General features: G+C 38.4%; 2 protein-coding genes across 3 annotated transcripts in view; both read left to right on the plus strand.

Annotated features, from left to right (window-relative positions):
- The first annotated feature begins 68 nt into the window (after positions 1 to 68).
- pic (DNA damage-binding protein pic) lies at positions 69 to 4,494 on the plus strand. Its single transcript, XM_064696577.1, has 7 exons — positions 69 to 272; positions 393 to 804; positions 867 to 1,791; positions 1,852 to 2,203; positions 2,569 to 3,763; positions 3,829 to 4,225; positions 4,289 to 4,494. Exons 1-7 carry the CDS (start codon positions 212 to 214, stop codon positions 4,367 to 4,369), a joined length of 3,423 nt encoding a protein of 1,140 aa, XP_064552647.1. The 5' UTR covers positions 69 to 211; the 3' UTR covers positions 4,370 to 4,494.
- A 2,139-nt stretch (positions 4,495 to 6,633) lies between these two features.
- The window catches only part of sim (single-minded), a 29,743-nt gene continuing 9,173 nt past the window's right edge, over positions 6,634 to 27,203 (plus strand). The window contains exon 1 of one of the 2 annotated variants that reach the window (XM_064696938.1): positions 6,634 to 6,841. Coding sequence is in view for 1 of the 2 variants with exons in the window: in XM_064696937.1 (XP_064553007.1) it covers positions 14,442 to 14,454 (13 nt within the window). In the remaining variant the exon portion in view is untranslated. Of the gene's footprint in view, positions 6,842 to 14,240; positions 14,455 to 27,203 lie in introns of those variants that run through there. The other variant, XM_064696937.1, reaches the window with a different exon arrangement.

Consider the following 27,203-nt stretch of genomic DNA (forward strand, 5'->3'; position numbering starts at 1 on the left):
TTTTTGCAGCACAGACATCAGTGCAACTGTGCGCCTCAGCGTTGCCAGACCACAGCAAAAGTCATCTAGACCTCAACAAAATGAGTTTTTTTTAGCGCGTTTTGTTGCTCGTTTTGCTGGTGAAAAGTTGCATTTTAATAGTTTCCAAGTTACTACGCGTGCTTTTTGATTTGTTTTGGAAGCTAATTGTGTGTTTGCGAATTGGGAGAAAATGTCGCATCACTATGTGGTGACCGCCCAAAAGCCCACAGCGGTTGTCGCCTGTCTCACCGGTAAGTAAACGACGGGCATGATGTCGTCGGGAACGTGCAGATTGTAGTTTACTTTTAACCGGCAATACTTTAAAATAAATTAGTTAAATACAAGACGCATCTTTTTTAATAACTCCTCAGGCAATTTCACATCGCCGACAGACTTGAATTTGATTATTGCCCGCAATAATCAGGTGGAAATTGATTTGGTAACGCCAGAGGGCTTGCGCCCGCTAAAGGAGATCAACATCAATGGCAAAATCACGGTTATGCGTCATTTTCGTCCGCCAGACAGCAACAAAGATTTGCTTTTCATATTGACGCGACGCTTTAATGTCATGATACTTGAGGCCCGCATGGTGGGCGATGCTGTAACCGTCGTCACAAAAGCCAACGGCAATGTCTCCGACTCGGTAGGCATACTTTCTGAGGGTGGCTTCATAGCAGCAATTGATCCAAAGGCGCGCGTCATTGGCATGTGCCTCTATCAGGGTCTATTCACCATTATACCCTTGGACAAGGATGCCAGCGAGCTGAAGGCGACAAATTTGCGGTAAGCCAAAGTAAATACTTTGGTCTATTTTAGCTTAACCGCTCTGCCTTTTTTCTTTACAGCATGGATGAGCTTACCGTCTATGATGTGGAGTTTCTGCACGGCTGCCAAAACCCCACAGTCATTGTCATACACAAGGATAATGATGGGCGCCACGTGAAATCACACGAGATTAATTTGCGTGATAAGGAATTCATTAAGCTCGCCTGGAAACAGGATAATGTAGAAACAGAGGCTACTATGTTGATACCAGTGCCCTCATCCATTGGTGGCGTTATTGTAATTGGACGCGAGTCAATTGTCTATCACGATGGCAGTAATTATCATGCTGTGGCGCCACTCACCTTCCGCCAAAGTACCATCAATTGCTATGCACGTGTGGACAGCAAGGGATTACGTTATCTGCTGGGCAACATGGATGGACAGCTTTATATGCTCTTCCTGGGCACCACCGAGACCAGCAAGGGTACCACCGTCAAGGACATCAAAGTGGAGCAACTGGGCGAGATTTCGATACCGGAATGCATTACCTATTTGGACAATGGATTTTTGTACATTGGCAGTCGCCATGGCGATTCGCAACTGGTGCGACTTAGTTCGGAGCCTATTGATGGCTCTTATGTCATACCAGTGGAGAACTTTACCAATCTGGCGCCAATTTTGGACATTGCCGTTGTGGACTTGGATCGTCAAGGACAGGGTCAGATTATTACCTGCTCTGGCAGCTTCAAGGACGGCTCGCTACGCATTATTCGCATTGGCATTGGCATACAGGAGCATGCTTGCATCGATTTGCCTGGCATTAAGGGCATGTGGTCCCTCAAGGTGGGCATCGATGACAGCGCCTATGAGAACACGCTCGTCTTGGCCTTCGTTGGGCATACACGCATTCTGACCTTATCTGGCGAGGAGGTGGAGGAAACAGAAATACCTGGCTTCGCGAGCGATCTGCAATCATTTCTCTGCGCCAACGTGGATTACGATCAGGTGGGCATTTAAATTAGGCGCATGTGTGCCATAAATTAAATGAATCCATATTTATTGCAGCTGATTCAAGTGACTGCGGAGAGCGTACGTTTGGTCAAGAGCGCCACCAAGGCGCTGGTTGGTGAATGGAAGCCAGAGGGCGATCGTTCCATTGGTGTCGTCTCCTGCAACAGTACACAGATTGTTGCAGCCTCGGCGCGTGAAATATTCTACATTTCTATTGAGGATGGCAGCCTAGTGGAGAAATGCCGCAAAACCTTGCCATATGAGGTGGCCTGCCTGGATGTTACACCGCTTGACGAGAAGCAGACCAAGTCAGAATTGGTAGCCGTGGGCTTGTGGACAGATATATCGGCGGTTATACTGTCGCTGCCCGATTTGGAGACAATTTACACCGAAAAGCTTAGCGGTGGTAAGTATTTAGTTGAAGATAAATTCTTTCATTCTTTGTCCGTCTGTCTGGTTGTCTATGTTTCTATGTAAACTAGTCCTTCACTTTTAAAGCTATCGCCATGAACATCCGACTGTTGCAGGCAATATATTTGTCAGAATCATTATAACAAAGGTGGAACTGGAACGATCGGTCAAAAGTTGTTACATAATGAGTATTCTTGTTCTTCGAGATATCTTAATATTTTCATTCTCGAGTTCTATCAAAATGATAAATTATGTGCTTCACATATCTACAAGGGTATTTAATATTCGCCGTGGTATAGATAGCAAGGGTATTTATTTGTTGGAACCCCGAATGACTTGTCCTTTATTGTAAATAAACAGAGATAATACCACGTTCTATACTGATGACCACCTTTGAGGATATCCACTATCTGCTGTGCGCTCTCGGCGACGGGTCCATGTACTATTTCATTCTGGACCGGACCACTGGTCACCTGACGGATAAGAAGAAAGTGACCCTTGGCACACAGCCAACCACATTGCGCACATTCCGCTCGTTTTCCACTACGAATGTGTTTGCATGCTCGGATCGTCCAACGGTCATATATTCATCCAATCATAAGCTCGTATTCTCAAATGTTAATCTGAAGGAGGTGAATCATATGTGCTCCCTGAATGCTCAAGCATATCCGGATAGCTTGGCGCTGGCCACCAAAAACTCGGTTATATTGGGCACCATTGATGAGATCCAGAAGCTGCACATTCGCACTGTGCCACTGGGCGAGGGACCGCGTCGTATTGCCTATCAGGAGGCATCACAGACCTTTGCCGTGTCCACTCTGCGCATCGATGTGCACGGACGTGGCGGTGCGAAGCCGTTGCGCAACAGCGCCTCCACACAGGCTCAAAATAGTAGCTGCAGCTCCAATATATTGCCCAAGCCGGGTGGCGGTAATTCAACGGCGGCCAATGCAGAAGTTGGCCAAGAGATTGATGTACACAATTTGCTGGTTATTGATCAGAACACATTTGAGGTATTGCATTCACATCAATTTGTGCCACCGGAGACGATTTCCTCATTGATGTCCGCCAAACTAGGCGATGATCCCAATACCTATTATGTGGTGGCCACGTCGCTAGTCTTTCCCGACGAGCCGGAGCCCAAAGTGGGACGTATCATTATTTTCCATTATAACGAAAATAAGCTAACCCAAGTGGCCGAAACAAAAGTCGATGGCACATGCTATGCTTTGGTGGAGTTCAATGGAAAGGTTCTGGCCGGCATTGGCAGCTTTGTGCGCCTGTACGAGTGGACTAACGAGAAGGAGCTGCGCATGGAGTGCAACATACAGAACATGATTGCGGCATTGTTTTTGAAGGCCAAGGGTGACTTTATTTTAGTTGGCGATCTTATGCGCTCCATAACGCTGCTGCAGCACAAGCAAATGGAGGGCATCTTTGTGGAGATAGCACGTGACTGCGAGCCAAAGTGGATGCGGGCCGTGGAGATTCTGGACGATGACACCTTCCTTGGCTGCGAAACACACGACAATTTGTTTGTGTGCCAGAAGGACAGGTAAAGTAGCATGAAATTAAACGCATTTTGGACTTTAATTCTAAACATTTAATTGCCTTCTCTAGTGCTGCCACAACGGATGAGGAGCGTCAGTTGCTGCCGGAGTTGGCGCGTTTTCATCTGGGCGATACAATTAATGTATTTCGGCATGGCTCTCTGGTTATGCAGAATGTGGGCGAGCGCACCACGCCCATTAACGGCTGTGTACTCTACGGCACCTGCAATGGTGCCATTGGTATTGTCACCCAAATACCACAGGACTTTTACGATTTTCTGCATGGCCTCGAGGAGCGCCTGAAAAAGATCATTAAGTCGGTGGGCAAAATTGATCACACCTATTATCGTAATTACCAAATCAATACCAAGGTGGAGCCCAGCGAGGGCTTCATTGATGGCGATTTAATTGAAAGTTTCTTGGACTTGAACCGAGACAAGATGCGCGAGGCCGTTAACGGTCTGGAGGTGTGTATAGGCCGTATTCTCAATCAATATTATATAAAATTAAATTTATTTTACTTCTTGCAGCTAACGCTCAACGGTGAACGCAAGAGTGCGGATGTGGAGGACGTCATCAAGATTGTGGAGGATTTGACACGCATGCATTGAATCATTGATTGAGCTGTATATAGTTCATAATTATTGATTGATAAATCTACAATTTGTTTGTGTATGCTTTTAAGCGTGATTTCGATACCATGTATCCTATCCAATACAACTCATTATTCTCTAAATATTCTCCAAAACCTGTATACTAACAGTTGACACTGTTTATTCAGCGTTGCGTTTGATTCTGTTCCTCGCCCAAATTTGACTTTAAAATATGTAGCAAAAAAAAAAAAAATCAACTATCGTTTGACGCACTTTCAAAGTTGCGTCACGCAATATTTGAATAAAGTGCTTAACTTTAAAATTAATACAAGTGTTTGTAAAGAATTTCTGTGAAGGTCTTGGCTAAATACCCTTAAAACGAGAAAGAACAGCTATTTTGTGGGTAAATAGACTTACGTACCCTTTATTTCTATACACACAAGTAATATCATACGACCTAATTTCTAGTCGATTGTTTCCATATAAGCTATATGATATTATAAATTTCGGTTTTCTATATTACGTAGCTTTTTTTGGAAAAATCGGTCAAAAGTTGTGGTAAAAACTTTGTTGCTTTTCCTAACTAAACAGGAATTGCAATCTTAACTATGCTTCTACCGGTAATATGGTAATATATAATAATAATGGAATATATCGCACATTTGCTATATGTCTGCAGAGTATTTAAAATTTGGGCATTCGAAAATTCGTTTTCCTGTTCTCGTTGTATATTAATTTTTTTGTTTTTTCTTGCAACAATTAAATATGGAAATTTAAATATATATTAAAATATTGTGTATTATAATCAGTAATTTTTTCATTATTTTTGATGTAAAAATGGGGTTTTCCTGAAATTCGGTATATTGCAAATTAGATAACCCATTTATTTAAGGTTATAATCTGTTTGGAATGGAAGTCTCCAGCGACTTATTAAAGGATTGGTATTTGTATAGACTATAACTTTTAGATGTATCTTAAACATAACCCTGAGCAGGATTAATTTACTTTAAGGTGGTTTAAGTGCAGGCAGAGAGGAGTTGCCAGCTTGAAAAAATAATGATGGGTCTTGCCGCTGATCATAGAAGCGGATTGGTTGGCTGATAGATTTTTTTTTTTTTTCCTATTTATGAATAGATAATGAATTATGGCTGCAACCCAAACAAAAATGTGGTGCGTTTCACGGTTCGAACCAGTGAACCAGTTTTAAGGCTGCCCTATTGCAAAAGTATGGTTCGGTTTAGGCTTGGGTTCAGCTGTTTGCAGGCAACTAATTCGGTTAAAGGTTCGGCTCATGATAAACAATTTAAAATTCAAGGCTTGAACCGGTTCGATTCAAATCCGTTTGCAGTTTTTGAATTTATATAATATTTAAATCTTAATCTACGCCTGCGCAGCGTGTTCTCTCAGCTTACGCACTTCCAATCAAAACACGGCGCGAGCAGAGCCAGCACGTCCCACACACACATTTGCACACACACGCACATGCTATGAGAGGCTGGCTTGCATGTATGTGTGTTTAGTTCCGGAGCAGGCGAACGCTGCTCACGTGCGGCATGCAAACGTGAGCAATAAGTGTTTGGGCAAAGGGTAGCAGCGGGCGGATCGCGGCATTGGCGTTTCATTCATTAATACACGCACACACACACACATGCACATTTACGTGTACATATAGACAGCCACTGGAATACTGCATGTGCGCTCAGCCACCACCAATTTCCAACACCCGCAGGCAAACAGTTGTTTTTACATATGTATGGGAGTTTGTGTATGTGTGTGTGTGTGTGTGTGTGTTTCTTTGTTGTTGTTGCTGAGTGCTGTCTGTGCTTGTATGCGTGTGCGCACTCGTTGCGCCTCCACACGCTTTGGCAGCGCCTGCTGCCTGCGCTGCTGCTGCGGCGACTGCTTCTGCTGCTGCGGCTGCTGCTGCTGTCTCCCCCAGGTTACTGCAGCTGAGCTCTCGGTCCATTTGAGTAGTCACTCATTCGTTCGCCGCCTGTTCGCTGGTTCAGCTGCGCTCAAGCGCCCGTCGTTGTCGTTGTCACAAGCGTCCTGGCCGCTCGTTCGTGATTTATACACACCCACACATACGCACACACATACACACACCAATTACAATTCGCTTTTAAAATATTTAAACTATTTTTGCATGTAACAACCAATGTCGCCAATTGTTCAAGTGCCGTAAAAAAAAATTTTTAACGAAAAAAAAAAAAAAATAATAATAATATTAAGTGGGGCGCTCATTAAAAAGTTGTTGGTTTCTCCATAATTTGTGTTAACATAAAACTCGCCCGGCCGCAACGCATTTCAGTTAAATTTTGCAATAACTAAGCTAAAATGTGCTAAACAACAATTAACATTCCTTTTGGCCGTCAATTTGCAATATTAATTTGTTACTCGGCGATTCGTTCGGAGCGCACTTTGGGATTAACAACGGCGGCCATTTTGAAAACAAAAACACCCAGCGGCAAAACGGATAGCTGCCCCAAGGTGAGCCAATTTCATGCATGCAGCACGCCTGAATATGCTGCAATTGTAAATATGATAATATATATATTTGCATACGTTGATAACAAAAGGTTACGCTGTCATATCATTTTGCCGTCGGCATTGGCCGCCATACAAACCCTAGAAGATGACTCAAAATCTATTCAAAAACAACCTTTCTTCAAACAAGTGTATGTAATTCAATGCGAAAATTGTAAGCGAACGTAGGGAAAGCGGTGGGGTTAGTGGGAATTTGAAAAACATTTGTACTTGCTGTTCAAAAAAAAAAAAAACACAAAGAACCTCAAGGCATTGACATCATCGTCATCATCAGCAAATCCAACAAGCATCGGGCCTGTCACAGAGAGTCCCAGCACCGATCACACACCCCTCACTCTGCCCCTCTGCTCAATGTAATCGGACTCCCTGGCTGCGTTGGCGTTTGGTGACGACGCCGTTAAAAGACCAAGAATCAGAAATTATTGTTTAGCAACAATAAAATGCCTCGTCCTACCCCCGAAAAAAAAAAACAACAAAAACTGAACACCATAAAGCGCAACGCCCGACTGCCAAATGCAAATATTAAAAAAACCAACAACAAAACGTTTTATAATAACGAAAAGGGAAAAACAGCAAATCGAATTGCAGTCAAGACTCCGAGTGCGACTGCGACTGCGATTTCGACTCCGACTCCGACTACGACTACATATCCAGCATCAACTTCGACTTCGACTTCGACTTTGACTTCCACTCCAAGTGCGACTCAAAACTCAGACGCAGCCTGCATGGACCATGTCGGTCATCAGGCTAATTTTCTACGGAAACCGTTGGCAGCCCCATAAAATCATGCACACATCCATATATATATGACATATATAGAAGTATGTGTACATACATACATACATAAGTCAACGACACTTTTGTAAAGTTGTGGCCATTCGATCTTTGCTAATATCGTCGGCAATGAATAATATTTTATAGACCTCCCATTGCTGGCATATGCATGCTCTTGAAAATAGTAACAGAGACTTTGCAATGACGAAAGAACCCAATTGAATTCAATTTTGTGAGCCTTAAGTCTGTTAAAGAATAAATATACATTATAGCGGATAATAGCTTTGCCTCGGACGAGTTGTTCTCTTAATCATAATTTTTTTTATCCATTTCCCACCGCTGAGAAATTTCATATATTTTACACGGATACTTAAAAATGATTTTAAATTCGTGTAGAACAAATCTCATGTGAATTTTTACAGAGTTCTTTGAGAATGAGTTTAAGAACGATCGGTTGTTAAGCAAAAAAGATGTATTCCACTTATTTCCCCGAATTTTCCACACTTGCGGGTGAAACTTCGATAATCACAATGTAGGTATCTGAAATTAGGGCTTAGTAGGGCTTTTTCAATTGTATGGTAAAAAATGATTTTATTTAACTGTTTTCCGCGATTTCTTCACACTTGCCGAAAAACCCAACATAGCGGTCACTAACAGCATATAAGGGAACTACAGTAAAAAACTTCAGATCTTATGACATGGGCTGTACATTGATCCCCAATCAGTCAGTCACAAATTTTATAAGCGAATTCAAAAGCCTGAAATTTAGTTTTGGCTTTTCAAATGATTCAAGCAAAGACAATATACATACTGCTTAAATACTGTTTATATTGACAATATATAATTATTTTTATTGGCAATTAATTAACAATTATGATTATAACACAATATAAATATTGTTTAAAGTGTTTATATTGTCTTAGGTTCAAGCCTTGTATCTCAGTTTTCTTTTAATTTAAAACATAATTTATGTTATAATTCACTTCTTTATATTTAATTTTTATTTGTGTATTAAGAAGAGGAATATATTTTTGTAAACTCTAATTAAAGTTGCCTCTAATGTCATTAAAATTGTAGGATCAAAACTATATGTTCTATGGCCATATACACATATTGCCTTGAGAATATTTATAATTGCTTAAACAAATAATGTATTTAGATTTATTTAATTTTGGGTTTTTTCTGTTTCTTTTTTAAGGCTTTGTTTCAATACATAGATGGTTAAAGCCTGATATGCAGCTTGATTTATTTATATACAAGGTTCTAATCCCAGGCTAGAATATGGAATTAGTATTGTGTTAGTCGCTGGCTAAACTATTCCAAGAGTTGGGCTTATCATAGTATAGACACTGAATACCTTCAAGTCTAAGAACATTTTATAGATATCCATGGATATTGGAGGCTTTAATTGGCTCAAAGATTTGCACATTGGAAAATAGTACTCGATTCGAATAAGTTTGCCCAGCCTGCGGTACCTTACTCTGAAAGAAAAGTTATACCAAGGTTTACATATGGATGTAAATATGTGACATCCATACTCATACGACGTCTTTGTCTGTATATAAATCTTTTGAAATATTTTTGAGCCGTGTGTATTTAATGTTGAATATGCAAATTGCGCATAACTAATTTGCATTTACGACAACAACAATAAAATAAAAAAAAGCGAAAAAAAATAATAACTAATAATCTGGCGAGAGAAGACGAAAACCCGATTCCGAGACCAAGTTAAAGACACAGAGCTCGGCGACAACGACGCTTGAAGATATGCGAGAAATTTACAATAATACTTCCAGGAAGGCAAAAGGAAGAGCCGAAGCGTCGCAAATATGCAACGATCGTTGCGCTGGCAACTAGGCAACTGGGCGACTGGGCGACTCTCGCTGGAACCTGATGAGATGCGTTGTCCAGCGCTATGAAGTGACCATGACGGACCACTCGAAGGCGACAAGCCGGCCGAAGGTGTCGCGCGCCAAGCAAATTAGCGGCTGTGTCCAATTGGAAAACGAGCCACAGACGCGTCACACGTTTAGCGAGTGTGTGTTTGTGTAGGTGTGTGTGTGTGTGTGGGTGTGTGGGTGTGTGTGTGTGGGTGTGTGTGTGTGGGTGAGTCTCTGTGTGTGTGTGTGTGTCGCCTTGTCACGTGAAATCAAATCAGGCATTACAATTTTACGCTCAATCGCGAGTGTAATTGAGCCGCACAGCCGTCGCGTTGTCTGCCACAAAATCCAAATCGGTTGTCGCTGCCGCGCCGCGGGTTTTCCGGCTGCGGAAAAACAAGCAGCTTCCGCTTAAGCCGGAGTCAAGCGGCGGCCAATGAGGCGTGCAGCGCAGCCGGCGCAACAATCTAACAAAATGTTCTGCTCCAAAACTAAAAATATACAACTATTACATATATGTATACATATTATTTATCCTGGAACCATTGGGGGTGGAGTGAGATAAGGGTATTATGGTTTTGGGCATATGTTTGAAACAGTCTGTCGTAACCCATTAAGTATATATTTTCTTGATCAGCATCAGTCATGTCCGACTGTCCGTCAGTTTTTATGAATTCCTCGATATTCTTATACATATATTTATTCTCGATCTCAGCATCGATCTCAGAGACTATTAGATTTAGAGACTTGAAATGTGGAAGGTAGATCTGGGGGAATTAACCTGGTTTCATGTCATCAATAACTTACCCCGTTTTCAAGAAAATAAGCACACCTCGAACTCAACATAGCTAGCATTTTAGTATGTAGATCTCTCATTTGATAGCCGAATCCCGGATATTATATATACATTAATATCTCTTCGTAATTAAATAAAAAATGTGTGATATAGCGCATCGCTTAAGTCCTTAAAATTCCATAGCGATCGGACTATAAACACCGAAGTGCCTGGCTAAGGGATGAAGAAGAACAAAAGCTTCAATTGTTGAGCAGTAAGCGGTGTTTGGGCTTCTAAAGGAAAACTTTAAAAGGAGGTTTGAATATTTGTTACAGCAGCTTGGTATAGTGTATCTTACAGTCAAGCACTCCCGACGAATGCACTTCAGTATTTTACTTTTTTCTATAATATTAACAGCTATTTGTTTATGGCTTAATTTATGCGCTAACACGCCTCTGCTCTGTGCTGGCACACATTTTTTCCCAGTTGTACCAGCTTTGCCATGTAGTTTGTCCTTAGCCCGTTGTCCTGTTGTGTCCATTGTTTGGATCACGTTCCAATGCGCCGATATCGAAACTGTTCGATCTGTGCAAGTAGCAAAAAAAAAAAAGAAGAAGCAGAAGCAGTAGCAGAGAGCAGAGAACCGCAACTTTGTTTCCAAGTGAGCAGCAGACCCAAGGAGCTGCTCCTGCTCCTGCCAAGTCCTTTGTGTGCATCCTTCTATTCCGCTATCGGATAACAGCGCCCGCATTCACGTTTCATATTTTGCCATCGCCCGAATCTTGGGCTTAGAACTTGTAAGTTTCTGTTTTTTATTCTTTCTCTTTTTTTAATGTATGTTTACAAACAAGGGTTAAAGCATTTTGTATGAAATATATGGGATTCTTGTGCATTTTGTTGTGTGTGATCGTATGTTTCTCGATATCGATCTCTGCCCTGGCCATATAGGCATGGGAAAACTATGCTCATATGCTGATGACCCCTTTTCATATTTTGTTTCATCATGAAATGCATAAATGTTTTCATTTATTTTGATTGCTTCTCTTAAATCTGTTTTAGTAATTGTTTTTATTAAACAAAGCATTGAGGGAATAATTAAAGAATTCATATAATACCTCTAAAATCGGCCCTTGTATGTTTTTTAAAGAGATATTTGCTTAGCTATTCACCCAAATTCTTATTATAATAATAAAAGAGTTGAGTTCTCTTTATACAATGCTTATAAACAATAAATATATGCAGATAATAATACCTTTGTTCATGATAAAGCTTTTATTTTTGATAAAACTAATTCTACTTTTAGTTTTCACCTCGAATTTTATTTACATCGCAGTTTTAAATGTTTATGAGAGCAAAACTAGATAGAGAAAATTAGCGTGGAAAATTGAGGTCTCTTTCGGGGCTGCAAGACAACAAAAAAATGGTCGATGGCCCGTTTCACAGTTCGATCCAGAATCCTGCCTAATGTATGATTCGGCTTGCAATTGTTATTTTAAATTGTTCGTTTTACGGAAAATATTACGAATATAACGTGTACATATTTTATATTTTCATATACTAGCTAAGAGGTAAATTTGAACTCCACACAAAACTGGCATCGACCAAATATGGTTAGATATATGTTATGATTAGGGCCTAAATTATATGTACTGGGTCCCTTTCAAAAATTGTATATTTTGAACCAGTAAAAAGATGTAAAGTTTTTTCGACAACACGTTTGCCGGGCCTCTAACCGATTCGTTTTCGATATACAGTTATCTCATTTAGAATAACAAACTTCTCGGCTTTAGAAAACCTCCTTTAATCTGTTCGTTCTATGCTTTATCGAGTGATGCACTCAATAGAGCGGCGCCATGATGATTCAGTCCGGCTATCTATGCTAAAGCATATAAGTTTATATATTTTACATTTTTGCACGTTATGTGTTGATAAGTTGCACCACCAACAACAACAGCAACAACAACAACAACATGGCAAATTTTGCAGCGCGTGCAAGAAAATATGAACGTCACAAACGATTAGCTCATCGACGTCCGTTAACAACAACAACAACGGAGTCAAAATATTTTAAGAGCCAAAAAGAAACAAAAATTGGAAAAAAAAAACCAAAATCGGCAACAGCAATAACAATCATAACAACAACAACAGCAGCAAAAGCAGCAGCAACAACAAAGCTTTCAACATATCGAAAACACGTGCCACAGCGCGGCACACGGTGCCCAGGTGCCGAAACATATGTACGCGTGATCGGCCATAAGTCAGATCAATGAATGAAAACGATAGCGCACAGTCCGAGTACAAAGTGTTTAACAACAACAAAAACAGCAGCAGCAACAACAACAGCAAGTGCTTTGAGCATAATAGTAAACAAGTAAAAGTCTGTCAATGCGCGACAAGAAGATGCCCTGTAGCCATCTCTGATATATAATACATATTTTTGGTTTCGTTTCATTATTAAATGAATAATGTTTACATTTATTTTGCCTGCTTTGCTTAAAGCGGTTTTTAGTAATTGTTTTTATGAAACAAAGCATTGGTTGAATATTCAAGGAATACATAAACTATTTATTTCTAGTTCTATATAAATTTAAATATTAATTTGTATATATCATATACTTATATATGTTATATTTTATATAACATGTACTAAACATAAACCTACAACAATTTGCAATCAAACATACAGAAACCCGCAAAAACACACAACATACACGACCCAGACGGTGCTTCTTCTTTTAGCTTCTTCTTCTTACTGCCGCATACTTTATTGTCTGATCTTTATGAAATTTTAAGAGCTTAAATATAACATTTAAATAGGTGCACTTACCAAAAAAACTAGAATTAACAATGTCATCTAAGTTTGTCTTTCCAATTTTGGTTTTTAGGCTCGCGAATATTTTAAAAAATTTAAATGAATTAGTTATTATTTATTTTATATATAATATTTATTAATTTTATTTTATTCAAAACATGATTAGATTGTTATAAAACTTACGACAACTTTTTCTTTATTTAATATAATTTTTTAATATATAAATAATATAATTAAATTTTTTGTATGACATTTAAAGGTTTCTATATATGATCAGGTGCTCTTTAAAATGTATTTATTACTTTTAGGGGCAGCGGGGGTACTTATCGATCATTATCGAGTTATCAGACTCTGTTACTGTTTTAACTTTGAAAATAAAAGTGCATGCTTTCATTATTCTATTTGAGAAACTACAAATTACATTTTTAGGCCTTGGCTCTAAAGTTTGTAAGATCAAGGGACATGTAGACAGACTAATGGACAGACAGCGGAATGTGTCTAAGTCGACTAGGTTTTTAGCTGCTGATCAGGAGTATAGTTTTAAAAGATTCCCTTAATACCAGCAGGAATCTACCCGCTTTGCAAGACATTTTCAATGGGTAGAGCGCATAAAGCGCTTAAAAAGCTGATTCCAAGTATTATGCGAATATGTTTTTGTTTTTCTCTTTTGGTTGTTTTTGTTGTGTCTGATTCAGGGGTCAAGTCTTAAATAACTTTGAGTTTCGCCTTCTGTTCTGCCTAGATCAGCATTGTGGCAAAAGAAAGTCGGAGTCGATGCAGAAGAAAGCGCAGCAGTTTCCAGTGAAATGCCAACAGATTTTCTTTTCTTTCTGCTGCTTCTTCTTTTTGTGTTTTTTTTTTGCAAGCTGAGCACAAGTCACGGTCGCGCCGAAAGTATTGTTTATTTACTTTGCAGCCCCGTTGCGCCCCCCGTCGCACGGCACATGTGACATTGTTGGCGACATTGAAAATGTTGGTAAGCCAATCAAAAGCGGAGCAGCAGCGCCAGCTCTCGGCCAAAGCTCAGCTCAGAATGCAGCGCCAAGAGCAGCGCGGCGCAGCGCAGCGACGCGTCGCTTAGTTTCAGTTTAGAGCGGCGGCAATCGCAGCGCGGGTGCGAGTTCTCGGGTTCGTGTTCGTCGCACTGCACCACCCAGTGACCAGTGCCAGTGGCCAGCTGTGAGCGTCGTCAACGTTGCGCGCGCGCGTTAAACACAATACCAAAAAAAAATAAAATAACTCTTAACTGACGCGCCACGCAGCGCGAAATGCAGCCTGCAGCTTAAGCATTTTGCATATGAAATGGATCCAAAAAGTAATTAAACAGTGTGAATACTCTAACCGCCAGCAGCTGCAGCTGTTTGTTTTTACAGTGTGTCGCAGCAGACAGTGTTTTTTTTTGTTGGTTTTTAATGCTTTATTTTTTTTTCGGCACTCGAAAAATGATTTGTTTTGTCTGGCCACACGACAGCGCTGGGGCACGAGGCTGTGGCTGCTACTGGCTGCTGCACAGTCGCTCGGTCTGGACATGCGCCTGTCGTTGGGGCCAGTTAACGTTGCCGTTGACAGCAGCCCTTGTTGTTGTTGTTGTTGTTGTTTTTGCTGTTGCTGCAAAGTGTGTTTTTAATTGCAACTGAAAAATATTGAATTACAATTTGCGTTGGTGTTGCACGTAAAGTTAGTGGTAAAAATGACCAACATTGCAGCACAATTAAAAATAAAATCTTAAACGAAATTGGCGTGATTTAAATGAAGGCATGTACATTATACTTGCCAGAAACTATAGAACTAACTGCAAGGCCATTTAAATTTAATGCGTGACCTTGAATCTATTTTCTTGAAATTTCTGAATTATCCTGTTTTTTTTTTATTTTATTCTGTGAACTACTTCGCTTAATTTTAATTTTAAGTTTAAACTTCGTTCTCAAAAAACAACAATTAAAAATTTTATAAGCAAGCAAGCTTAGTCGAAAAACGATTAAAAGACAAAGCTAAATTTTAAAAATATGATAAAGTTAATTTAATTAAATTTCTTACTTATCAATATAAATGTATTTGCGTTTCTGAGTCACATTTCTTATTTACAACGTTACGAATTTAACAAGAAATTCATTTTCATTTTTTATGTGTCACATAAAAAACAGCAACAAACGAAAAACAGTTAAAAATGTCAAAGTGTAATAATAATAAACTTTATGAGAGCATGCTTAAGATTTGTGTGTCTTATACAAAATTTGCAAATAAAAAAAATGGCGGCCCAGTGTATAGTAAAATACATTAGAGCATATACGTATGCTAATACATACAGACTTACATATTTATGTATGTATGCATGTACACGTGGATGTGCCATAACTGACATTGAATTTTGACAAGCGCACGCGGCCGGAAGAGTTGCCACACATTCACACGCCCCCAAACATACATACACATACAAATCAACAACTTTGTCAGCGAACTGAGAATCTTTTTGCCCAAAAGGGCTGAAAGAGAAAGCTAAACCACTCCAATGCACGAAATGCTCGCTAATGGAGTGTAAAATACACACACACACATATACACGCACGCACGCACGCACGCACACTAAGGTAGCGGTGGCGGCGGCAACAAAATGAAACTCAAATAACAATTATTAAGGCGTTGCCAGACGTGCACACAACAATTATGCGCCTGTATGTGTGGGCGGAGCGGCGGCGACGGCGACGGCGACAGACGCGATACAAATACACAAGCAGGCCCGCGAGATACAAACACATGCACACACACGCAGCAGTTCCAGTTCCAGTTTGTCGTTCCAGGTTCGCGCTGTGTTTGTGTGCGTTGTTTGCGTGCTCGTGGGGTATTAAGCACGCCGAGACAGCCAATGAGATGTTGTTGCCAGTGTGCTCGTATTTGTGTAATGCTTTGCACTCGTCCGCTCTCGCTCGCACTCACTGTGCGTTGCTGCTGTTGTTGTTGTTCTGCCTGTTTGACAGAGGGTGGCATGTATGAGTGTGTGTGCGTTTGTATTTGGAAACCAGTTTTTTTTTCCTGTTACAGCAGCAGCAGCAACAGCGGCAGCGGCGCAGCCGTATTGCAATGGTCGGTGAATGAACCGTGCGGCGGCCCTAATATCTTTCTAATGTTACCTGACTGAGACACCATTTTCTTTTTTGTTACCTTTTATATTTTTGTTGCTTGTCGTTTTTGTATAGTTTATGGCACTGATTGTTGTTGCTGCTGTTGCCTTTGCCGTTCTGCTGCTTCCTGTGCTCGTTGTTGTATTTCTGGTCTGCTAGAATTTATGCTTTTCTTTTGTCTCCTACATTTTTGATGTACAAACTGAGATTCGTCTGGGGCTTGAGCTTGTCTGTATGTGTGTGTGTGTGTGTGCACGTTAGTGTGCGTGTTTGACTTCTTGTGACGAAATCCGCTTAATGCTGTAATTTTGATGTTCGGTACAAAACGAAATTGTTGTCGTAGTGGAAATCTGAGGGGCTTGCTTTACAAATTTAAAATAACCTAACTTTTAAAGTTTGTTTTCCTAGTAAATATTCAATCAATTTAAGTTAGGTGAATTAATCGTTAATAAATTTAAATATTGGACTATTCTAAAATTAAACATTTGTATCATAAGGACAACTTAACAGTTCTTTTTATATTGACGTAACATAATTATATCATCCTATTCTTTTTATTTCCATTTTATATTAAGAAACATCTTTAACGTTTCTTTAAAGTATTTTACTGTTCCTTTCTTTTAACTGATATACTGACGATTTCTGAATTATAGATAAATAAATTGTGCTAGATTTGGGCTACTAATTACACCTTCTTTTCTTCTTTTAACATTGATGTAACATACCTGCAATATCAACCTATTCATTTTATATTCATTTTACATTTAGTAACAGCTTTTTTGAAGTCTGTTACAGCTACTTTATTTTTATTTATCTGATGTACAGCATTTTTAAGATTTATATTTTTGATACTCTCATTTGTTCCAAATTAAATTTTTAAGGTTTAAGGCTTGCACAATTTCTTAGCCCTTCTAAGAAACTCACTGAACTATGATTCGTACCACTTGTATTTCGTATTTGTCAGTTACAATGCACTTACAAACAGTTTGCTCTATCCTAACGTTGTTCCTCAAATATTAAGTCTACTTTTTATTTATAGGTATATTCCTGTAGCATAATAAGAAGGATTCATTTGTAGAGATGTTTAGGCTCCCATATAAAATCGAGCAATAACGCAGCAGTGCACATAAATCATATGCGCACCATTAGGATTATGTTAACGACTCTCTGTGCAGTCAGACAACCCCATTAAAATCGTTGTTAATCTGCTGCTTAAGCCAAAAATATCCTCAAGTTGTCAACACCATTTTGGGGAACCAACTAATGGCCCAGCCATTGAAAGGGCTTAAGTTGGGGAGCAACAAGCCTTAATTATGCCCAGGAAACGCCCAGAACTGTAACACCGCAATGCGGTGTCTTCTATATTTAGAGCCCCGCCCACAAGAATGTCAACCTTGATATTAAAACGAACAAAAAATGTCGTAAATTTCAAGGTAAGCACGCGACGATATAGATAAAGGTACTCTATAAATGGGGATTGTAGAACCAAAATAGCGCTATTCAAAATGGCCGCTTTTGTTGCTTTTATTTTTACAAAGCAATTCAGTGACGAGTTTTTAGTTTTTGAAATAGTTTTCGCTTACATAAAATCAATTTGTAGCAAGAAATGGAATTTAAATGCCTTTTACGATCATGTGTGTGTCTGTGTATGTATATATGTACATTTGTATGTGTGTGTGTGTGTGTGTGTGAGGGCATGTGCAAGGTATATATTATATGGTGTAGGTATCTAATGAAACGTGATTTTCTCTTAAACGTGACTTTGTATTGATTTTTTCCCAACCATATTTTTGTTTCATTCTACGACTGAGTTCAAGTTGCTTTTGTTGTTGTTCTTGTTCTTGTTGTTGTTGTAGTTCTTGTTGTTGTTTTTGTTGTTGATAGCTGTTGCCTTTGCACATTCACTGTTGCAACGGCTGTTGCAGTTGCCCATATCATAAAATGCAAGACGTAATTAATGCCATGCTTTTTGAAATCTAATTGAACTGATATTTGATTTGTACATGAAATTAAAATAAGTTGATTATGCTTTATATTTAAGGCGGTCAGTTTCAATTCTTTGATCTTAAGAAGAAAATAACGAGAATTCAGTTTCGAATTTCGCAGATCTAGTTTTTTTAACTATTAATGTAAATAATAATATAATTTTAAATAATTATAGAAACAATTGAAGCTCTATATTTGAAAATAGAATTTAAACAATTTTTTAAGATTTTTCGTAAAATCAAATAATAAGTTAAATAAATTGTTCTATACGCGAAACTCAAATTGAGCCCCATGGATGTTTGAAAATTGTTATCTAAACAATTTTTTTAATATTCCATTTGAGTAAAATATCTTAACAGCGTATCATTAATGAAAAACAAACTTATGTGTTGAAAATTAATCAAAGCTCTTGGAAATTAAAAAAATGTTCAAAACATCCCTAATTAAATACCACAGATCGTGAGTTGATCAAGAAACATGGTCATGACGAAGCATTATATATACCAAGATATCCCGTGTTTTCTTCTATATTATGGACCTGTTTTAAGGGATTCGTAATGGCCACGTTCCCGAGATCAGCTCAGCGGCCTATGGTATGCCCTTGCGAGTGTTTCCGTTCACATCTTTAGGATTTGCATGTAATTACGAGCATTTCAAACAAATACACATATGGTATATACACGTTTATAAATACATATTCCGGAACCCGGAGATCCCTCTATGTTGTTCTGTTTTCTCAGTGTAGTCCCTTAGATATCTCAACCAACAAGGACTGCATGATTGCTGGGAATTCCTACAACGTCACAATAGTTTTTGCAATAAATGCATGTAGCATACTTTTAGGTTTGTGTGTGTCCAACAGGAGCAGATGCCATGTTTTAAACTATATTTATTATGTTAAAAATGTGTATACAGCTATATACAGTACAGGGTATACAAAAGTAGATCTTTTTGTGTGCCGAATTTTCTACGAACTTCGATTGCAATCCGAAATCGCAATCGTCCTTAAAACCAAGTACTAAAGTTGTTTCTTTTCAAAGTTAATTTTTCTTATAGTTCTTTTAAGATAGTGTTTTAAACTTTCATGGCATATTTGGATAATGACAATAATGAAAGTGACCACATATCGGATATACCGTATTTAGTTATCAGTGTATCTTAAAAAGGAATAATCTTTTTCAAATAAACGTTATAAAGAAGTATAGTAATAGTATTATATAGTATATATATACAGTATAGCATAGTACCGTATCGTATCGTATAGTATAGTATAGTATAGTATAGTATAGTAACTCATTTAGTAGCATAGTATAATGCAGTACAGTTAACAAGTAAACAACTTAAATATATTATTTGGCTGAACTCGAATAATTTAAACTGATTGTTCGGGTACTGAAACTCCATTCGAATATTCAGAGCTTTGATGTGAATAATATCTGACGATATTTACCTCTCAATATGTAGCATGTTTACATTTGATGTTGTTGTTTGCTCGTATTTACCTGTTTTCCACTCTTGAATTTTCCGTATTTGTACAGTGTCCGCCATCAGTGTCCAGTCGGTAGTCGAGTCACACCAAACACGCTGGTTTGTATTGTTATTGTTGTTCCTGCTGTTGCTGCTGTTGTTGTTTCGGTTGCTGCTGCTGCTGTTTTAGAGCAAATTCAAAATCAAATTCAAATTTATAGGGAACATCACGTACTGACAACAGCAGCAACAACAATCGGACAATGCGTCTGCCGCGCTGTAAGTGATAATGGAGGTGTTTGGTTATTTACGCGTAGGTGAGGTCGAGCCTTGAAGGAAAAAAACAAGAGCGCTCTATGCTGATGTGACCGACTAAGAGATACCCTAAGCATTTTAACATTCTCCGGCTGTGCTTTCTCTTTTCTTAGACAAATATTAAAGCAAATCTATCTAAAATTTGCAGACCATAAATTGGGCATCCAAATATGTGTGTATATACAAAAGCCGGCCACGGCTTTGCTGTGATTTTCGTAGTTTTTTACAATTTCGTAGAGAGCTGGGCCAGGTATCAAAAAAGTGAAATATTCCTAAAATGTGTGTACTATACAAGAGCCTACATTCCCTATTTTTTGTATATAGGTCTTATAGTTTTCGAGATATTCCGATATCAAACCATATCCCAAAATCTATCTTCATCGATATTGCGAAAATAGAATGAGTTATCGAAACAAAATGTAATAAACTCGTTCTGCGTATCGTATAGGATAATATAAATTTCAAGTCTCTAGCTTTAATAGCAATGTCATCATTATTAAATGTACTTGACCATGTTATCGAAGAAAGTATGATAAACTTGTTCTGCATATGGCTTATTATGATATATAGCTCAATTCGTAAGTCTTTAACTTTCATAGTTCACAAGATCTGATGGACTGATTGACATATCCCAATGTGCACTCAGGATCAGGAATATACTATATACTTTATGGAAGATGCATTCTTCTATCTGTTACATGCATTTGCTCAAAATTATTGTACCCCTTTTACGCACTCTCAGTGAGTACAGGGTATACAAAAAAAATCAGACAAAAGCGGCAGAAAAGCGGAGGGGGGGGGGGTGAGGGGTTTAGGAGAGCGCACTGCACAGCAGCTTGTATGCACAGAGGGCAATGCTATAAAATTATGGTTATCGATTTGACCCTTGGTTGTTGCCGCCCGATTGCCCTGCGTTCGAGTTGTTTGATTTGCCGAGCCAGCATGGTGAATGGGACTGGGGCTGGGGGGCTCTGTGGGGCTACCCAATGGCCATTCGGCTTGCAAGTTTGTATTGTTGATCGATTTTACGTGATATTTTCGAGATTTTCCGTATTTATAGCTGGGCTGCTGCTGGTTGCCACTGCCAACTGCTGGCTGCTCCCTGGTACACATTTTGCTGCCGTATTTGTTGTTGCCCATTGCCATTGTTATTTGTTGTTGTTTTTTATTTCATTTGAAAGTTTACTTTCGCATTTGGAACGCCTCGGCGCGCTTTGTGTATTTGTACGCTTCATGTTTGTTGAACAAATACAAATAAAATGCATGCATAATTATTTTCAATTTTTTCATTTGTTTCTCCAAAAATTATTGTAATGCATAAAATGTTGATGATGTTGCCTTGATTATCATTAAGTTTATTGCTCGCACATTGGTCTAGCTTTTTGCATTGTTTATTTTCACTTTATTGGCACTGTCTCTCTCTTCCCCTCGCTTCCCCTCCCTTTCAGCGTCTCTTGCTGTTTGTATTGGAATATGCATTCACAATAATTCAAACGAGTTTAGTTTAACATTAAAATCTGTTATTTACGTGATATTTGCTGTGTTAATGTTTAATATATTTAAGCTCTTTCGTTTAGCTATTCCATAGCAGGAGGCATTTTTGTATGATAATAATACATTTGGGAGTTTTATTTACTCGCTTCAATGCTGGATTTTCATAGCTAAATAATTCTTCGCTTTTAATTTTACAAATGCGGCCATAAAATCTATTCGTTTTTATTTTGTTTATAATTACTTAAGTTGCAAATACAATTTTAATATGGACCTTAGCTATGGGAGTTACATTATGAAAGTTATCCAAAGTTGATGGGCCTATCTTCAAGCTTGTAATTACTGAGATATCTTGCAAAACAAAAAAGTTATAAAATGTCAATCCTTGCCCCTACTTTTCCTATGAAAGAACGATCTGACTGTTGGAAGCACAGCATATTATAAAGTCAACCAATGTCAGAGCGACCTGTGGGCTATTGAAAGGTTAATTTCGGTTCGCCTCATTCACAACTCAGAGGTCGTATGGGTATTATCTAATAAGCTAATCAACGACTTAATGTCCTTTAATCTGCTTCCGGTATATATAATATAAAATATACTAAATTTTTGAATAATTTTAAGCAACATCAAATCAATGGAAAAGATTAAACTCAAATGATGCAAAACGTTCGCAAGGATATACCACAGTTCGTGAGTTGATACAGGGTCGAGATTATTACGAGCTCCATAAGCAATGTGGTTCTACCGTAATTTGGGGACTCTAGGAACTCGTTATGACCACAGCCTTGGATCAAGTCGCGCGTATATCCTAATGAGCGTTTTGATCTTATTAGAAGAAAATTGGCTCTAAATTGATAAGTTACATACATAACTCATATCCTTTTACACATTTGCATTATGGCTTGGAAGATATTTGAAAAAACTGAAGCTCGTAAATGCTGAGTTTGATGAAATATATCTTGCAAAATAGAATATTTTGTCATATATAATCTTATTATGCGACTAATCCTTCCTATTGTGCTATATAATATACTTAGTAGTGCGATCTTGTTATCACTTATAAACAGCATAGTTTAAATTGTAAATTCTGGGGTTAGTGAAGATATCTTAATAAGCAAAATGATTTTTCACTACTTTTCGACCGATCGTTCCTATGGCAGCTTCCCGCCGGTTGCGAAATATGTACTGCCTGCAATAGAAAGACGGATGCAAAGTTTCAAGACGATAGTTTTAAAACTGGGAGACTAGTTCGCATAGAAACAGACAGACGGACGGACGGACGGACAGATATATACACTTTATGGGGTCGGTTGGCATGTATGGTATAATTTTGCTCACCTTAAAATTTATAAAAATAAAAATATAATATTTAAATATATAAAAATATGTTTAGAAAAATAAATAAATTAAAAAATAAGTTATTAATAAAATAAATATATACATAAATATATACAAAGAGCAAATATATAAAGCATATATGGCACAATTAGGCGAATCAATATGCAGTTCCTTGGACCTAAAAATGGCCCGAAGCCGAAACTCCAACAAGAAGTCGACGCAATTAGCGGGTTTGGAGATGGGATTTGGGCAAACTTTAAGCAAATTTTGTTGTCCCCCTTGTTGTTGTGCCCCTCTTTGTTGTTGCTGTTGTGTTGGCCGCCGTTTCTTGTTATTGCTGGCAATTAAAACGCACACACCCCTGAACGCCCACTGGCGGCCACGCCCACCAAGCGCATAAACCGTTGTTTGATAATGTTAAAGTGGCGCGCAAACAAATCAAAAAGCATATTGAAATTGGGTTAATGTGTGCAGTCGTCCTGGGCTAAGGACACTGCGTCTACTGTTTACTTTACGGGTTATAATCCCAAAATTAAGCGCGGCCGAAGCATTAAAATTTGCGCAACAGCCCACACCACCCACACCATCCACACCCTCTCCCCGCTTCAACGCGCCCAACGTCGTTGGCTGTTGTTTCAAGATAAAACTTCATGTGCGTTGGAAAAACAACCGAAAAGAGTGCGCGCATTGAGGGGGTGGCGGTGGGGTGGGGTGGGGAGGGGAGGGATTGGCTAAAGTAAAGCGAGGGTTGGCTCACATTTTGACAGTGGCAAACACTGGCAGCAGGCACTGTATATATATATATGTCTTATCGTTATCCTTTATGGCAATGTCATATGTTACGCACATTTAAAACGTATGTTGAATTTTCCATCACCTGATAGCGCAGGACGAGCGGGACGAGCGGAACGCACAGGACCTGCCGCTGCCGCCACTGCTGTGTGGGAATCTGCCGTATATATGTATATATAGCCTACCTGAACAGATTCCCAGTTTCTCACACTTAATGGCCAATTCGTTTACATGTGCTGCGCGTTTTTTCCCCGCTTTATCAATTGGTCCATTGGAAATACCCGCTAGTCGTGAGCGTGGGAACTGCTTAAAACTGGCCAAAGGCTCGGCTGTACGGCGTGTCCAGAATTTCTTGGCATATATGCTGTACGGCCGAGCCGAGGCGTATATATTACCTGTCGCGCGACGCCGTTGCTGCATGCCGCATGCCGCATGCAGCGCGCAGCCGCAACACCCACATTAGCAGCGGCCCAGCGTAGGAGCGAGACGAGCGTCCAATGTGCCGTTAATTGCTTTATGGCTGCTGCTTTTACTATACATATACATATATGTCTATATAGTGTATTTAGCTATTTACATATATATTTGTTTTTTTTTGGCAGCGTGGGAATCTTTTTTGCATGTTTACCTGTCGCCGAACGGGCAACTCCTACGCCGCTTTTCTCTTTCCCTAAACCTCTTTCTCTCTCGCCACAGCGGCTAGTTCAAGTTCAGTGCTCAGATTTATTTTTAAACTTTTCTATTTGTTTTGGGCATTTGCCTTTAACAAGATTAAGGTCAAGCTTCGGCTAAGCAGCGCCAGAAGCGTGAAGCGACTCCGTGTGTCTGTTTGTTGGTTTTATGCTCTTTCCCGGAAGAGCGACATTACTTTGCGGTGCTGCCAGTGAAGCATGCTCTATAGACCACGGCACATAAGACTAAGAAAGAGTACACTCAACAAATTAGGAGTTCTATTTTGTCCGGAAAATCAGAAGTTTGCCTTTGTTAGTTCGCCTTATAAGAAAATAGGTTCCTGAATGGTTTTATTTGCTGAAATGAAATAAATATTTTTCAGCTACAAATTTGTTTTTTAAAAGCAGAAGGAAATATTGATCAAATAGGGAAATATTATTTCTAAATTTCACACCAATAAATTCTAATAAACTCTAAAAATGAAACGGGAAAAAACTACTTTTTTTTTAAATAATAATAAAAGTGGACGCTAGTGAAATTAGCCTAAATCACAGTTGTGAAAATATATTGACAGGGATGATCAAAAATTATCGGAAATCTAGAAATTTTATCATCCAACTTATGGAAATTATTTGTGTCTTGGCTTTTGATTGCAGCGCCAATCAAATATATATTTGAGAAACATGTTGTAGATATTAAATGTAAATTTAAGTCAAATTTAATATTTATCGAAATAAATTTTTGCCACATTAAAATACAATTATAATATTGCGCCTGAAAAAGGAATAAAGAAATACAAGAGTGTAACTTGACATAACATATTTATGTTTGCCTGACTTCTGAGTAGCATGAAGGACATTCGATTTTTGTGGATATGTTCATAATTAAGAAAGTAGTACTTTTTTCGCAGACTGAGTTTTTATTAATTAATTTATCTATTAATTAAGTTTTTTTTTTAAATATGTTATAAATTCAAAATAATATGTTAGCTTTATCTAAATTCAAAGTTTTAATTTATTATTAATTAAAATGTACAGACTGCGCTTTTATTAATTAATTGATTTATTATTTCAAATTTAAAAAAAAAAGGATTTATGAATTGAAAATTGCATGACATTTAGCTTTAATATAAATTTACTTAATGCCTTATGCATTTTTATCGAAAATTCCACATTTGAAACAGTAAATTATAGTTTTCAGTTTTAGTTTTATGTAAATTTTGAAAGTAAAAGTTGTATAAAAATGTTCAGTTCTTGCTAAAGGTTAGACTAGACTAGCTAGTCTAGCTAGATAGATTTAAATCTTATTTCTGTATTTATTTCTCCTAAAAATTACTCGATTTTTAAATAACTTTTTACTTGTAAAATTTAAATGATGTCTACCAAAATGGTGTTAGAAAAATTATCGCGCGACACATTGTAGGTAAGGGTATTAACTGATTTGGGTGTTCAATTACATTTTTTCCTAATCAATTCCATTTATTGTACACATAAAATGCTCTGACTTGCATTATTTTTTTTCTGCTTCTTATGTTTTATGGGAATTTGTCTTATTTCCGCTCGTTTTCATTAGGCATATTAGAAATATGCTACGATTGAATTATGTGATACCAATTTATGCCTGCACTATATGAATATATATAATATGTACATATTCTGAACCATTTTGACCCACTTAGAGGCCATAAACTATCATTAGCTAACTTCTATGCGTATTACAATAGCTGTTCACAAAAACTTCCCTACCACGGGTTGGTATTTAGTAACTGCCGCGGTCAACTATGAATACCCTGCCGCATGAAAACTTCCGCGCAACAACAACAACAACAACAACAACAACAGCAACAACAACAAGAAGCATAACCACGCCGGATATGAACGACCTCGGCGGCACTTCAGACGCGCATGTTGTCACATTTGAGTTGCGGATTAGCGGCTCGCTGCTCTTTAGGATTATGATCATTTAGCAAATCTGTTGCTCCTGTCGATATACATACCTCTCTCGTGTGCGCGGCGTTTGCTTGCGATTTGGCACAGGACCCGGTCCCCGTCATGGCAGCTGAGCGACTTTTGACAAATGTCCCATTTAAATGCCCTTTTAGAGGGTGCTGTCATATTGGCATGCAATGTGACGCCTATAAAGTACATGTATATACATTCTTGATTAGTAACAATAGCCGAGTTGTGCCCCTTTCGCTGCTTGCAGGCAGTACATATGTCGAAATCGGGCAGATTTAACGCTTATTCACATATAGCTAAATAGGAAGAATTGGTCGAAACTGACATTTTGTATGAATAATGTTGTCATGGGATGGTACAGATTTGATGTCGCTTTTCTAAAATGTAGGGTAAACATTTGTTTGGGTGAACATAAGGCGGAGTCGTTCGAATCGAGCCACTATATTATATAGCTATAATGGGAATAGCCCGTCAAAAAAGTTGTTGTAGTAAAACCAATGTTTTTTGTTTAAAAAACTCCTTTTCAAACTCTGCAGTAAAGAGTTTCATTAAAACGCATGACCGAATTCTTATAAATAACGAATTAGTATATCATCAAATTTCAATGGGAAGAATCGCATAAATGAAGTTCTCACATAAAATGCTCACTATTCTCACATAATTAAAAACCCATTTAAAAATAAATTGTATGACAGCAATTGATCGGAAATAAAATTCCATATAAAAGTAATGTACAGCCACATGTCTGCAAGGGTATTTATGCTTCGGCGTGCAAAAGATGCACATTTTTCTCAACATTTTTGTTTCTTACTCTGCCCTTACAGTAACTTTTGGCATAGCATAAAATTGATTGCCATAAACCAAAATTGTATATCATCTGCGACTTATAGCTGGCATACATATATACAGATTAACATACATATATC

Source organism: Drosophila montana, unplaced genomic scaffold (assembly GCF_035044405.1).
Source record: "Drosophila montana isolate Dmon_TW-CO22-7 unplaced genomic scaffold, ASM3504440v1 contig_3848_1, whole genome shotgun sequence".
Taxonomy (NCBI): Eukaryota; Metazoa; Arthropoda; class Insecta; order Diptera; family Drosophilidae; genus Drosophila; species Drosophila montana.

What these genes read in the sequence shown, in the direction of transcription:
- pic (XM_064696577.1), top strand. Translation starts at nt 212, where the DNA reads ATGTCGCATCACTATGTGGTGACCGCCCAAAAGCCCACAGCGGTTGTC. An exon ending in CTGAAGGCGACAAATTTGCG is followed by an intron (nt 805 to 866) that starts GTAAGCCAAAGT and finishes TTTTCTTTACAG; the next exon opens with CATGGATGAGCTTACCGTCT. An exon ending in TTTGTGTGCCAGAAGGACAG is followed by an intron (nt 3,764 to 3,828) that starts GTAAAGTAGCAT and finishes TGCCTTCTCTAG; the next exon opens with TGCTGCCACAACGGATGAGG.